Source organism: Astyanax mexicanus, chromosome 2, assembly GCF_023375975.1.
Source record: "Astyanax mexicanus isolate ESR-SI-001 chromosome 2, AstMex3_surface, whole genome shotgun sequence".
NCBI classification, from domain to species: Eukaryota; Metazoa; Chordata; class Actinopteri; order Characiformes; family Acestrorhamphidae; genus Astyanax; species Astyanax mexicanus.
In genome coordinates this window covers 35,739,238-35,755,091 of record NC_064409.1, presented here as the reverse complement: position 1 = coordinate 35,755,091, position 15,854 = coordinate 35,739,238, and the positions used below count along the sequence as shown (strand labels likewise).

The 15,854-nt window shown below is 37.6% G+C and overlaps 2 protein-coding genes across 2 annotated transcripts; one reads left to right on the top strand and one right to left on the bottom strand.

Moving 5' to 3' along the window:
* Positions 1-17: 17 nt before the first annotated feature.
* On the bottom strand, positions 18-6,927 carry gcc1 (GRIP and coiled-coil domain containing 1). Its single transcript, XM_007245008.4, has 3 exons — positions 6,823-6,927; positions 4,167-5,305; positions 18-3,319 (listed from the first exon to the last, which is right to left on the bottom strand). The coding sequence occupies exons 2-3, from the start codon at positions 5,250-5,252 to the stop codon at positions 2,012-2,014; spliced, it is 2,394 nt and encodes a 797-aa protein (XP_007245070.3). The 5' UTR covers positions 5,253-5,305; positions 6,823-6,927; the 3' UTR covers positions 18-2,011.
* A 2,215-nt stretch (positions 6,928-9,142) lies between these two features.
* LOC103041847 (ADP-ribosylation factor 4) lies at positions 9,143-14,594 on the top strand. The gene is made up of 6 exons (XM_007245009.4): positions 9,143-9,337; positions 11,277-11,357; positions 11,819-11,928; positions 12,634-12,705; positions 12,930-13,055; positions 13,934-14,594. Exons 1-6 carry the CDS (start codon positions 9,271-9,273, stop codon positions 14,018-14,020), a joined length of 543 nt encoding a protein of 180 aa, XP_007245071.1. The 5' UTR covers positions 9,143-9,270; the 3' UTR covers positions 14,021-14,594.
* The last annotated feature ends 1,260 nt before the right edge of the window (positions 14,595-15,854 follow it).

The following is a 15,854-nucleotide window of genomic DNA, read 5'->3' as shown; positions in this document are numbered from 1 at the left end:
CAGCACAAACATCTGGATAAGGATAGATGATTGTAATTTTAATGTCACTTTTTTAAATAAACAATTCAAAATATACACTCTGATAAGACACTCTATAACCCATTTTAGGTACAAATCAAGTTTCTGTACAAAAACAGGCATTAATTGCTTTTAATTACAGAAGGTGCGACATTGCAGTTATGGAACATTTTGTAGGCCAATGACAGTGGTGGTGATGGAATGAAAAAATACAAGGTCTAACAGCACAGCTGGGGTCAAAAAAACTTAATGTTTAGTGTTTATAGTGCTCCATCATGATTCCTAATCACCTTACAGATCATTTGATAATAGAAGAGAAAACACAAAACTGCAATGCTGCAAAGGGAACAATGATAACATTCCATTTCAACCGCAATCTGTATAACAGTATGCATGAAAAAAAGGGAACAACTGAGCATGTATAGGAAAAAAGTCTCCATGTCTAAATTATTTATGTTATTTAGGTTCTCAGGTCACTGCAGATCGCAGCATACCTGCCTGGGCTTTCTTTGGTCTTTCTTATTAAGAAACTACACATTTGTGTACACAAGTTCATACTGCAGTGGAGGAGGTGAGCAATATGACAAGATTTTATTGTTACTGTGATGAGCAACATCCTCACTGTCCAAAGAAAAGCATCTATCTCTAAAACAGCAAGTTTACAGGCGAGTGATAAACCTTCTTAACTTTCAATGTAAGTCAAAGTTTATTTCACACAGTGAAAGGGTCAGTTTGTGTGTTTAAATTATGTAGTAAAATAAACTGCCAAAAATGGAAATACTGCCTGACATGCTTCTCTGAGAACATTATGGAAATTGGCAGAACCTAAAGAACACTGACCAACTACATGTTTTAATACAGAGAGCATAGTCAGTCATATTTAACTGGACCAAGTGCAGCAAATGTTGAACAAAGATCAAGAGTTTTTAAATTCAGCTTTTAAAATCTGTTTCACCCATGACATTTTTTTCTAAATATTGTTATTTGTCTTTTCTTTTTTTTTTTTAACCAGTTAACCCTCCCCTATGTAGTGGTTATATCTAATATAGGAGGAGAAAGAATAATGGTCCTCTCTCTGCTTTTTAAATATCTTCATTGCCATGCAAAACCTGGTACCACTTTAAAATAAGGTTCCCTTATAAAGGGTTCATAAAGAGTTTATAAAGAAGTTTGTTAATGGTTATAAATTAAGTTGTAAACACTTAAAAAAACATTAATAAACACTTACAACACAAGAATAGAAAGAACAGTGAAAATAACGGTTTTAATATAGCTAATAAAATAATATAGAAAGTCAGTTCAGTCATTTAATATATTATAGTTAAACTAATAAAGCTACTAATAAAAAATTTAATGCTTACTGATGGAAAAGACAAATACGTTAAGAACCTTGGATAAACAATTGTGGAATCACTATTTGGTACAAAACAAGCCACTGCTGCCCTTTATATGTATATGTTGTAACTGCTTAGTAATGGTTTATAACCTAATTAATAACCATTAATAAACTTATTTATAAACTATTTATAAAACCTTTATAATGGAGCCTTGTTTTAAAGTGGTTCCCAAAACCTTGTATCACCAGTCTGAATTTCACTTTCTTATATAATCTGAATTTGGCAGCTTTTTTCTTTATAGAATTTCAGGCAGAAATGCTCCAAAATTACTTTCTTTTAAAATAAGTTTTTTTCCTTTACATGTAGTGAAGCTGCCATTTTGGAGATGCATGGTTTTGTGTACAGCAATGATGATATTTCTAGTAAAGGTCCAGGAAATATCTGTGCACGTGTATGGAATGTAAAGGGCAACTCAAACTTTGTGATGGTTGCAAGCTTTAACACAACAAAGGAGGTTAACTGCTTAGTACTAAAGTTGGTATTACCCTTAAGGAAAGTGTGCAAACTTCACACATCCACCCATTAAATAAACCCATAATAAATAAACAAATCTCCCATTTTTAGCTGAATAAAGCTACTTTTTCTGACTTTAAACATTATCTCATCCCAGCTGGCCACCAGCTCTGTGCTTGGTGCTTCACCACAGCCTGTTTTTCTTGAGGGCTGAAGTGAAGGATGGTCAGAATGGCTGAGAGCGTTTGCTGTCTCCCTCTAGAGTCCTGCAGTGTCAGGAACCTGTAGATGACGTTCTTTAGATACTCCAAGTTGGCGCCGTCTCTGCCCTGGTCACGGATGCGCTTATCCAGCTGTGCTCGTAGCTCAGCCACCTCCTCCTCGTGCCTCTCGCCGTTAGCGATCAATTTTGCTTGTAGTTGATGAACATCTTCCTCCAGCCGATGCTTCTGCTTGCGCACTGAGGTGATGTCGACCTCCTTCCTGGCCAGCTGTTCAGCGTACAGCAGTAAAGTGGGCTCATTTGGGCTAGCTAGCTTCAATGTAATCAAATCGCTCTCTTCTTGTGAATCAGCACCCCCTGCATCCTCTCCACCAACTCGGTCAGCTGTGCCATCACTTGCACTATGCCTCCGAAGGTTAATCATTGCTGTGGCTCGGAGCTGTTCCAGCTCAAGGTCCTTCTCTGAAAGAAGGGCCATGGTGCGGTCCCTTTGCTTGTGTAGCTCTTCCTCCAGGCGCAAGAAGTTCTCCCTGTGGTGAGCCTCCAGCTTCTCCAGCTCTTGTTTATGGGCCTGCTGTAAAGTCACCAATCCCTGCTGACGTTCCTCCAACTCGCGCTTGTGCTGAGCCTCAGCTTCATCCGAGTGAATGCGCAGGTTGATGTATTTCTCTTTCAGTTCAGCCAGCTGGTCACGGGCCTCCTCGAGCTCCTTGGCCTGGTTGCCGTCTTTTGCATTCTTGTTCTTGAGAACCACCTGCGCCCTTACTTTGTACCTCTCAAACTCATCCTTCAGCTGCCGGAGTTCTTGCTGGTAGTACAGAACAGAGGCCTTCTCTCCATCAGAGACCTCACTGCCCTGCCCTGTGTCTCCCTCTAGAAGCTTCTCAATCTCCAACGTTTGGTCCTGGGACCTCTGTGCAGCCAGCTGTAGCAGTTTCTTCACTTTCTCCAGCTTGTCCTTCAGCACATTCACGTCCAGGGTTGTTTCATCAATGCCAAGGTCTGACGTAGTGGTCTTTGCACTGGCTGCAATGGCTAGAGTCTTGTTCTCAGTGTCCAGCTGAAGGATGCGCTCCCGTAGCCTCTGAGTGTTCTGTTGGTCTTTCTGTCTGGCCTTCTCGCATGCACCCAGCAGCTCTGACAGCTCAGAGACCCTCTCCTCTAGACTAGCCACTCGACCTTCCTCCAGCTGTGCCTGCTCTCGCAAACGCTCATCTGCCTGAGCAACCTGCAAATATAAAATACACATAAACAGCAGCTACAGTTTACCAGAGGAAAATGTTATCATAGATTTATAACAACACTAATCTATAACTAATCACAATTAATCACACCTGTTTTCTTTACTTTACTTTAATAAAAGAATGAATGACAAAATGGAATTGTGTGTCAATCGCTCAAAAACGAACAAGAAGAACAAAAAAAAGAAGAATCACATTTAATCCATGTTTCAGAATATAAAGATAATTTACCATCAGAACTCGAAAGTAGTGATGCTGTGCTTATCTTGCTAATGTAAAAAATAAATAAATAACTGATTAATCTGAAAAATCCTGATTAATCCCACTTGTCTTTCACATAAACACATTGTATTATTGGTGCCATTATTGTTTTTTTCTTTCTAATATTGCATTAAACCACAACAATATTCTGTGACTAAATCATGGATAAAATCAGTATTACATTTTTAAATGCTGGTCCTGAACTGTATTTTTGGGAAAGGGACAGTAATAATGGTGTACAGTGTGGTTAAGGTCTGGCAGACTTTTTTACTGTATTATAATATCTCTATTATAATTCTGATGGGGGAGAGGGAGGGAGGGAGAAAGAGAGAGAGAGAGAGAGAGAGAGAGAGAGAAGCATAAACTCTAGTACAAAAAAAGGCAATCTACCTTCTGAACCTGACAGTAAGTGTTTCTGTGTTATATTGCCAAATAAAACTGCTAATGCATCACCAGGCTCTGTCAACTGTGTCATTGATTCATTGTTAGCTACATTAGCAGAGCTTTTTTATTAAAAAAAGTATTGTCTGGTCGCTGGCATTTTAGAGACATTTGCAGTTGGCCAACACTTACCTTCCTAATCTCGTGCTGAATCTGCTGGTTAAATTGTGCCTTCAGGTCAGCAATCTCTTGCTGCAGCTCCTGTACCCTTGGATCAGGCTTATTTCTCTCAGCCTCTGAAGCCTGCAGACTCTTCCTCAGCATTTCACACTCCTCAGCCATCTTCTTCACCTGTTCCTCATAATCTAGTCCCCTGTCTGCAGCTTGCATGGTTTCCACCAAGGTTTCTCTAGCATCCTCCAGTTTAAGTTCAGCATCTTGTCTTAGACTTCTTTCCTCTTGCAGTAATTTCTGAAGCTCACGGAGCATGTGGGCATGATCACCTTGCTCCTGCTCCCGCTCGTGCTGCTGTGTGATTACGCGAGCCTTGCTCTCTGCAAGCTGCTCCTGCAAAGCCTGAAGCTCATTCTGGTACTGCTTGTGTGCCTCCTCCATCTTCCCCTGCATCTCCTCAAGGTCTTGCTTCATCTTCCGCTTGTCTGCTTGGAAGGAAGCCTCCATTCGAGACTTTTCCTGAGTGACCGTGGCCAAAGAGTTGGTCAAAGTAGACAGCTGAGACTTGAGTTGAATCACCCGGCGATCTACTTCAGCAACTGCTGAAGCAACGGGCTGATCTACACCTGCACTGCTGCCGGAACTGACGCCACTCTCCGAGCCACTCTGAGTGTCTTCTGACTGCTGGATCACTGATCCTTCTCCAAGGCCACTCTGATCTTCCTCTAAAGGGTCACCCTTAGTGCTGCTGCTGGTCACACTGGTAGCCGTGTCAACAGAAGCTGCTGTGTCCACACTGTCCTCACTGTGAATGGAACAGTGGTCATCTACAAGGTCAGTAGGTGGTGGGCATTCTGCTTTGCCAGTGCATCCACTGGAAGGTGGGTCATGGCTGTGTAGGGTTAAATCCACCTCCTGGGACACAGTGAGGACGTTCAGACTAGCTTCCAAAGCTTCCTTCTCTTTCAGCAAACTTTTATACGCTCTGACAACATCTTTTAAACGGGTCTGATATTGGATAAGTTGCTTCTTCTGGGCCTCAATTGTGTCAAGCAGGTCTTTCTTGCTTGGGCCTCCACCAAAGCTCATTCCAAACTTTTCCATTGTGAGGACACACTTAAAGTGCTTTCATAGTAAGAGCTGCAAAATATGTAAACCTGCAGAAGTTTAAAACAGAGGGAGAATGTGTCAGTAAATGCAATATTGGCTTGTTGGTTAAATGTTTAGTTACTACTATAATGAATGCTCCAAGTTAGTGATTATAAAACCTTCACATTTCATCATATTTTGGATATGTTATATGAACATATAACATATAATTGTTCTCTTCTCTTAACCCATTTAATTTAGATTTTTTTTTCGCCGGACATAAAAATATCCAAATCCAAAATAAGTTTTATGACAGGTCACAAATGTGACTTTGCAGCATACATTTTACATTTACCTTCTATGTACTTATCAAATAATATACATAACCCAGGCTAGTTATCACTATTTTGGAACAGAGCTCAAACAAAAAAATTACCATTAAATGTATGATGCCCATCATCCACTTTTATCTAATAATAGTGTACCTGGTATGTATCCGGAATAAATAAAGTATATATTTTTCTGTTTAACTACTTTATCTGTAAACTTTATTTGATTGTGCCGATTCAGTACTGTGATATATTTGTATATATACTTTAACAAAATAATTATTTTCCTTTTTCTAGTAAAGTAGGCAATTTGGAGAAGTTGTGACAGCGGTGACATTTAGTATTACAAGTGACAATACTTATAAAATATACTTAAGCCTTATTATAAAAGCACAAATTTGTTTTATTATACAATTTTTTAATAAATATATTAATTTTATCCTGGGACAACAATAATTGTTATAGTATGTAACTGATAAGCATAGAGATCATATTACAATAATAATTTAGGCACATTTCAATTTGTCTTTAGTGTTTAATTGTGCAGCTTAGACAATTATACTTCAATTGTATTAGGCAGAACTATGCAGAACTATGAATGTGTTTAAGTATGTATACTTAGATTCACTGTGTTATCCCATCAGCCACTATTATTCCAAATACATATATCATTACTCAATACAGCCATTACTTTGCATATTGCAATCAGGGTTTAAACAGCTCTGGTTATGTGCCTGTTTATATCTGTCCAGTCTCATTTATTTTTACTTAAGTTCTGACCATAGTGCAGCCCATACTTATACAATATTTCAATGTCAGCTACTGATTTACTGATTAAATCCAGCAATGACGAACTGAACTAGGTAAAACAGTAAACACTACAGCACATGGCACCCAAAAACCAAACACTGTGGAACTGCTTTAAAATTACTCCAGAGGCTGCATCACTATCACACACTAATCTGCGAATTACAGGAAAGCATAAACTACAACATCTTATAACTGTGGTTTCTACTACTGAAGTCAATACTGTTTTATTAAATCTTAATCCTGAGGTAACTTAGATAGGTTAGGTTAGTTAGGTTAACCTAACGTTAGGTCAGTTACTGCAAGCGGACCTCCTTATCATAACAATTAGCCCGCGAGCTAATCCAAACGGCTAACAAACAAACCCAGCAGAAACCCGGCGACCCCACTAAAGCAGCCGCTCTTTAAACATGTGATTTTTTTGTACTTTACTTAAACTGATTAAATACCTGAGATTTTGCATAAAGCGCGAAAGTCTCTCAGCTACGTGTCAAAATAACATTCCGTCTCTTCCTGCTTCTCTCCCACTCACAGGAAGTGACGTCCTGAAAACGCCTGGTGGCCTGTGACCCTATACGTAAAAAAAAAAAAAAAAAAATATATATATATATATATATATATATATATATATATATATATAAAATAATTAATTAAAACGGTAAATAAATATTTTAAATGAGAATTATTTCATTTAATTATTTATGTATTTATTTAAATATGAAAACGAAGCATAAATAATTAATATATATATATATATATATATATATATATATATATATATATATATATATATATATATATATATATATATATATTAATTCATTTATTTATATAATATTGTCGCAAATAACCCTCCATAGATTGGACAGTGAAGGAATGTAGTCGGAAAAATAAGTTATAATATATATACTTATATGCCGCCTAGCCTACCTAATGGCGAAGCAGCTGGTGTTATGGTAAATTCAGTTCCCCCTTTTCCCCCTTCACTGCGCATGTTGAAATCATGATGTAGCGCAGCTCTGATAGGTTCCATAGACCACTGTCATTATTTTTGTAGGCGGTGCCATGTTGTTTATGTCCATATTTGGGGTTCCGTGTCTAAGCGGTTCATGTGAATGGCGAATTTGAATAGGCTTTTTAAAAACTGGCCTCTATCACATTCTATCACATTCCTAATTATCACTGGATCCTCTTAATTTCGAGATCATTTAAGGGTTCGCGTTTACTTGAAGTTTGGTGGGCGTGAGATTTGGAGGGGGTGGGGGTTGTTTGGTGGTGGGGGTGCACACAGTTCCTCCTCAGTTGTTCAACTGGGGGGGAATACCATGTGTGGTGTGTAAGAGTGTTAACTTGCTGAGGTGGGTGTGTCACACGCTCAAAGCATGAGATTTGAGAACACTGTTAACAGCAGCTCAGATCAGAGACCAGTTAAATGCCACACAGAGTTCTAGCAGAAGACCCATCTCTAGAACAACTGATAAAAGGGAGACTGCGCAAAGCAGGCCTTCATGGTCAAATAGCTGCTAGGAAACCACTGCTAAGAAGAGGCAACAAGCAGAAGAGATTTGTTTGGGCACAAGGAATGGACATTAGTCCAGTGGAAATCTGTGCTTTGGTCTGACGAGTCCAAATTTGAGATCTTTGGTTCCAACCGCTGTGTCTTTGTGAGACGCAGAAAAGGTGAATGGATGGATTCCACATGCCTGGTTCCCACTGTGAAGCATGGAGGAGGGGCTATGGTGGTGTGGGGGTGTTTTGCTGGTGACACTGTTGGGGATTTATTAAAAATTGAAGACACACTGAACCAGCATGGCTACCACGGCATCCTGCAGCAACATGCCATCCCATATAATTTGCATTTAGTTGGACGATCGTTTATTTTTCAACAGGACAACGACCACAAACACACCTTCAGGCTGTGTAAGGGCTACTTGACCAAGAAGGAGAGTGATGGAGTGCTGCGACAGATGACCTGGCCTCCACAGTCACCGGACCTGAACCCAGTCGAGATGGTTTGGGGTGAGCTGGACCGCAGAGTGAAGGCAAAGGAGCCAACAAGTGCTAAACACCTCTGGGAACTCCTTCAAGACTGTTGGAAATTTTTTTTAGATGACTACCTCTTGAAGCTCATTGAGAGAATGCCAAGAGTGCAAAGCAGTAATCAGATCAAAGGGTGGCTATTTTTCCAGAAACTAGAATATAAAACATGTTTTCAGTTATTTCTCCTTTTTTTGTTAAGTACAAAACTCCACATGTGTTCATTCTTAGTTTTGATGCCTTCAGTGAGAAATAGTAGATAGTGTAAAGTATAATAGACAGTGTAAATAGTCGTGAAAATAAAGAAAACGCATTGAATGAGAAGGTGTGTCCAAACTTTTGGCCTGTACTGTACATCACCTCTTTACAGAAACATAATTACATTTCTTAGTTAGGTAGTTAAGCACACCATGCTACACCAATAAGAGGATCTGGACAAGACTTCTAATACATTAACATAAATAGGATTTGGACTCACAATACAAAAAACATATAGTTAGAGAGTGGGGACAGGTAACAAATGCTATTTCTTCAGTGTTCTAAGTAGGTTATTAATGTTTTATTATTAAGTTATTTTGTGTGCACATTTATACATGTAATTTCCTGGGGACAGAAATGGCACCGATTCGGCGGAATATGCCTTAAAGTGAGTGTAAAGTGAGTGAGTGAGTAAGTGCACTACAGAGGGAACAGACAGTCGTTTGGGACTGGGCCTCACTGAAGACGCGCTGACGTCATTTCTTCCGCGTTGGCCTGGCCGTGGACGGAGGTCAGCTGCAGAGACAGAGAGCGGCTCCACTGCTGGAAACACCGGCTGATTTATTCTGTTATCAGCTCTACATCTCTCTGATCTCCTGACCATGGGAATCACCATATCCTCCCTGTTCTCTAAGCTCTTCGGGAAGAAGCAGATGAGGATACTGATGGGTGAGCGAACGGCTGTCTGTCTGTCTGTCTGTCTGTCAGAGCTCTCGGCTAATGAAAGCGAGACCCTCTGATCATCACAGCCCTTTTTACACATTAACACCATTAACACATACGAGCACACCGCTAATGCTTTACTCACAGCCTGATCAGCACATAGTCTCTTCTCCTTTACTATCAGTCAGACCGACCCTGAGCAGCAGGTCAGCTGTAGAGCTGTAGATCTGACCTGCGGACAGTTTAAGTGTCTCCTCCTGTTGTTTTATTGATGCCTAAAGTAATTTAATACTCGATCCTCAGGTGGGTCGATTTACCTTTACTCGCTCCCTGAGCACAGCCTGTTCTTTCTGATTTAATTAAATTGTTTAAATGTAAATACCTTTACTCATACGCTCCTGAATATTCATGAGATAATTATACACATCTACCCTTTTATTCCCGTCTATTCATTTAGTTCCTTGCTTATTTTCGGGATTAATTTAACCTAAAGAGCCCATGGTAATTAAAAGCTCCTTACAGCACTCTGTCCTCACTCAGAAACTCCTTCACTGATATAAACTGAACATAGCCCACTGATCATCAAAATTTGAAATCCAAATATGCAAACTATACTTGGATCAACAAATAGAAAGGCTGCAAATGCTGTAAATATTTGCCACCATTTCTTATGCCCCGGTATATCATAAGTTACACTGCCTGGACAAAAAATAGTCTCCACCTGCATTTAACTAAGTAAATGATGGGGGTTGCTGCAGTTGGGGGATGGGGTGTAGTAATGTAGTAACTAGGGATATACTAATAAGGGAACTCATGCAGATTATAAAATATGTCCACAGGTGTTTTTCTAATTAACTCAGATGTTGCCAATAAACCTATCAGAAGCTTCCAAAGTCATTATATGATCATATGGGCTGTGCCAAATTGTTCAGTCATAGTAATCTTAGCGTATGTAAACTTTTGACTAATAAAATGCGCACAAAATGATGTCGCTCTCATTATTCTGGCATTTGGAAAATATAATTTAGGAATTCTAATTGACCTAAAATGGGAAAGGTTTATTCTGATGTCATGTTAGACAATGAGGAAAAACAAGGTTAACCTCTTTTAAAGCCAGCTTTTTTGTCAATTTTCTGCCTGATATTACATGCCTAAATATTAAGGCTACCTATTCAAGCATTACATAAAAAGGGTTCATATTTGATAGGAAACATTACTGAAAATCTGAGAAAATATTTATTAAATATTTATTTAAATCTGCAACTGTAGATAATAAAACATAAAGTGAATAAAAATTATAGTGGATAAAAATCACAAAAATGGCACTTTCCTAAGCTTCGTTTTAAAATCTGTATTTTTGTGAATACAAATATTTTAATGTGCTTCAGAACTTTAATTTTGTTACGGTTGTCTAGTTTTTATGTCTATTTTCAAACATTTTTAAAACAAATTATTAGGTGGAGTAGAGGGTGAACTGGCAGCATCTCCTGTAGGAGAGTCTCTAAAGGCCTCAAATTCTTCAGAATGTAAATGGCTTATTTTGCTACAGAGAAAAAGGGTTTTATATAACCTACACATAAGTTCAGCAACCCCTCTGTTAGATGTAAGATTGTTGGTTGGTTTTATGATGGTTTAGATAATTCACAATTCAAGCAAACGCCAAAAACAACTTTAAACTTCAAAGTACTGAAGTACCAAATTGCATTGTAGTGTTTTGGTTCATCCAGCATTTGTTAGCATGGGCCTTTCAAAACTTTGAAGAACATACTTCTGGCATCCTTAAAAAAAATGTTACATTACAAAAACTTACATATTATTGAAAATAATAGTGTTTCATATAATTTCTTGTTGCCACCTCTGTACTTAATGTGAACTGAATATTGCTTGCTAAACAAGTGATGCTGTTTGCTTTTAATATTTCTTAATATGTTTGCTTTAATTGCAGTTGGTCTGGATGCTGCTGGAAAAACTACCATCTTATACAAGCTGAAACTGGGAGAGATTGTAACCACTATTCCAACTATTGGTATTTATTTTTTTATTTGTCTGCTAATTTACTATTTTAAGTCGCTCATTTGTGGCATTAAAAGAATGTAACATGGGTTTATGTGAGAAATAATATAGCCACTGGAGTGAACGTGAGGGGTTATGGATATTTGATTCATATTTTCCACAGAACAGGAAATGACTCTCTTGTGTTGCAACATCTTGGAAATACTGTTTTGTAAATGTATTTACATGAAACACATAGTTATAGTAGAGCCATCTGTTAACGGGTTTTCCAAAAATGTGAAAAACCCTTTAAGAACCCCATTGGTTATTTGACTTTACATAATTCTATATACAACAGTTCCGTTACTAAAGAACTTCATTCAGAGTACATTTGACAAATAGTACATGGCTTATCTCCTTATTATTATACATGTAATGTATGTGAATACATATTGTTAGTAATGTAGTTGTGTTGTTTTTTTTGATACTGCTTAGGGTTCAATGTGGAAACTGTTGAATATAAGAACATTTGCTTCACTGTGTGGGATGTCGGTGGCCAGGACAAAATCAGACCGTTGTGGAGACACTACTTCCAGAACACACAGGTATGCTCCATGGCAGCAAGAGGATCTTCAAGTAGGATGCCACACTGATCTACAGATGCTTTTTTTTTTTTTTTTACACAACTTTTTTGTTTGGTCCGGACTTTCTGACTTGTTTTGGACCAAAATATCAGGTGTTAAAGGAGTTTTGAACCATATTCCTGACCAAAAGGAACAAATTTGATCAGACCAAGAGAGGTAATTTCCCTGCGGATCTGAAAACGTAAAAAAGTTATTTCTAAATAGTTTGGACTTTTGCACCAGTAGCAGAAAGTTAAACCAGGTTACTCCTTTTCAGGTGCATAAGTATTAGGTAGCAGTATAGATGCAACCGATTACCTATGTGTGACCTCTGTATCTACTGTAACTGTAGATCAGTCCTTATTTATAATGAGAGTAATCTGCTCATTTTGCTGTGTGACATGCATGCACTCGTAGGGAAGCAGAATTCGGCACATCCTCTGGAAAGTCATCTTGCCTAACTGACAACAGTTTACAAATCAATCACTGCCAAGTATAGGGAAACACTGGTCACTGTTCATCACTCCACTTACTAAACTGCAGTGTAAGACCAAAACTAACTGGGACAAATATATAGAATGTAACCAATGCATTAACTTTGGGACAGACTAGTCTAGTCTGTTCTATTAGGTGTATTAAAAAAAAAAAAAAAAAACGACCTTTAATACAATTTTTCTTGTGTTTCAGGGGCTTATTTTTGTAGTGGACAGCAATGACAGAGAGCGAGTAGCAGAGTCTGCAGAGGAATTGTCCAAAATGGTAAGTTCTCTAAATGAATATTAAAAAGGACTACTCCTGGTAATAGTCAGAATTAAAGTTTTCTTAAATCTTAATGATAAAAAATGCAAGTTACTCTAACAACAATAATAATAATGATATATCACAATATTCTTGTTCTTAAAATTCTTCGTAAAATATAAGAATTAAATTGATTAAAAATTCTTTTTGGCACATTTGTAATATCCGCCCTTTTAAATATTCAGTTACAGGAGGATGAGCTGAGAGACGCAGTATTGTTGGTATTTGCTAACAAACAAGACTTGCCCAACGCCATGCCAGTGAGTGATTTAACAGACAAATTGGGTCTGCACAGCCTGCGGAGCCGAACCGTAAGTGTTTTTTTATTCTATTTAACTTTTTACATTTTAAATGTATAAATCTTAGAAATCTAACTATTATGGGTAAACTAGATCAGCATACACGGTTTACACAACATACACTGGTTTTAAAGAAGTCTTGAATTAAATCAAGGTTCTTTAATTCCAGTCCTGGAGGGCTGGGCTCCAGTAGCTTGGTAATTTCATTGTTCAAACACATCGACTAAATCCAAACGAACAGATCTGTGGAGTCAGGTGTGTTTGCGGAAGGATAGCACCAAGCTGTGCTGGACCCAGACCCTTCAGTACTGCTATTATAGAACCCTGATGTTTGTTTCTGTCATTTTGCACCCGTGTTACAAAGCTGACATTAAACATTGTTCTAAAAGAAACTATCTTCACTTAATTAATATATTAGAAACTCCTATTCTGCCTATTTGATTTGTAAATGCTAAAATGTCCTATTAATATTAAGGGTTTTATAAGTATTTGTGAACATTTTAAAGTTAATCATCAAGAAGGATTCATTTTAAAACAGGCTATGTATGCATTTACCTCTTTCCAAAATTCTGTATATCAATTCTTTCATTTTTATTTTGACACTTAATTGGTGTACAAGGTGAATAAAGTGTTTTGTATTTCTGACCTTTAAATTATCCTGCGATAATAATAATTATTATTATAAATAATAAGCACATTAAATGTGCATAAAGTAATTTTTCTAAATATGTTTTATTTAGGCCTGATTGCTTTATTTGAAATACATCTACTAAAAAATGTAAAAGTGAAAGTTTTTTTTCCATATTTCATGTACTCTCCAACGTCCTCATTTTTTTTTCCTGTGTATTGTATTTCATTTCTTCTTCCTCTTATTCTCTCTGACCCAACAGTGGCATGTTCAGGCTACATGTGCAACCCAAGGCACAGGTCTTTATGAAGGACTGGACTGGTTATCCAATGAACTGTCAAAGCGCTAAGACTGGAGAGAGAGAGCGTGAAAGAGACCACACTGGAAAAAAAAAACGAAGAGGAAAAACAACTGAAAGAGAGTGAAAGGAAATAAGTGGAGAACGAAGATGTGCTGGACAAATATTTCACTTTTGGAGGAAAGTATTGTTAGGAGTATATCTGCTGGGTAGCATTTGGATGAACTTTTGCAATCAGTTCCTGTTTTGAAACATTTCTTTCTCATTTTTCTTCCTTCCTCAAGTGGCACTCCATACAGAAGGGTCTTAGACTGTTTATTTATGCCAATATAACCTTCAGCAGTACAATGTTTTAAGTTGCATGTTTTAAGAAAGACATAATCTTCTGTGTTTGTGAGAAGTCTTATTGTGTTTTATGGGTTTGGGTTGGGAGATAACTGGCTGTTCATTAAAAAAAGACAGAAAGGAATGATTGGAGGCCAGGTTGAGCTCCTACTCCCCAGTCTTGAATTTGGTCATTCCACAATGATTCCTTTGAAGGCCAGATTCATTCCATTAGTATATAAGGGCCTTTAGTCACATTAAAGGCCTTCATGATGCAATAAACATCTTTTTTTCTCTTAAACTGCAGTTTGTGGTGTATTTTTTAATGATATCATAAAACAACAACAAACCCATTAAAGACTGCACACCGGATGTATGTGTGATTTACAGTGTTGATCATGTATAAAACTAAGCCTAAAGATCATACATCACTGGAAAAAAAAGAAACCACTAAGAAATGGAGTTTCTTTGATTTTACCAAATAAAAACCTCTGGAATAAAATCAAGAGAAAGATGGATGATCACAAACCATCATACCAAACTGAGCTGCTTGAATTGTTGCACCAGGAGTGGCATAAAGTTATCCAAAAGCAGTGTGTAAGACTGGTGGAGGAGAACATGCCAAGATGCATGAAAACTGTGATTAAAAACCAGGGTTATTCCACCAAATATTGATTTCTGAACTCTTAAAACTTTATGAATATGAACTTGTTTTCTTTGCATTATTTGAGGTCTGAAAGCTCTGCATCTTTTTTGTTATTTCAGCCATTTCTCATTTTCTGCAAATAAATGCTCTAATTTGGAAGAAATGAACAACAATGTTCATTTAATTCAAACATATACCTATAAATAGCAAAATCAGAGAAACTGATTCAGAATTAAGTGGTTTCTTATTTTTTTTTTCCAGAGCTGTATATAAGACTTGATTGTTCTGGTGGTCATTGTTGTGGTCTTATTTTTGTGATGTATTATTGAACTATATTGATAAAAGCATTGGGATGCCTGCTCATTCATTATTTTGTCTAAGAACAAGAGTTTTAAAAATAGCTTATCCTGCGTTTGTTGGAGTAACTGCATTACTGCCCTTTGCATTGCTGTGAGGATTTGATTGCATTCAGCAACAAAAGTGATAGTGAGGTGAAGTTGGATGATCAACGCACCACCACAGGGATGAGGGAGGCCACCTATAGTGCAGGACATGGGTTCGTACCAGCACCATGCTTTTTTAGATTATCAAACAAACTTTAATATCAAACAAATATAACTTGAGAAAATATATAAAGCACTTTTTAAATGATGATTTCATTTTGTAGGAAAGAAAAACAATCTATGCCTTTCTAAAAAGTGTTTGCCCTTTTCCTGGCAATATTAAGACAAGCATGATCTTTTTGCTCAGCAGTGGTTTTCGTCTAGGAACACTGCCATGCAGACCATTTTTGCCCAGACTCTTTTTTACAGTGGAGTCATGAACGCTTACCTTAAGTGAGGCAAATAATGCCTGCAGTTCTTTGGATGTTGTTGTGGGGTCCTTTGTTACCTCTTAGACGAGTCATCAGTCAAA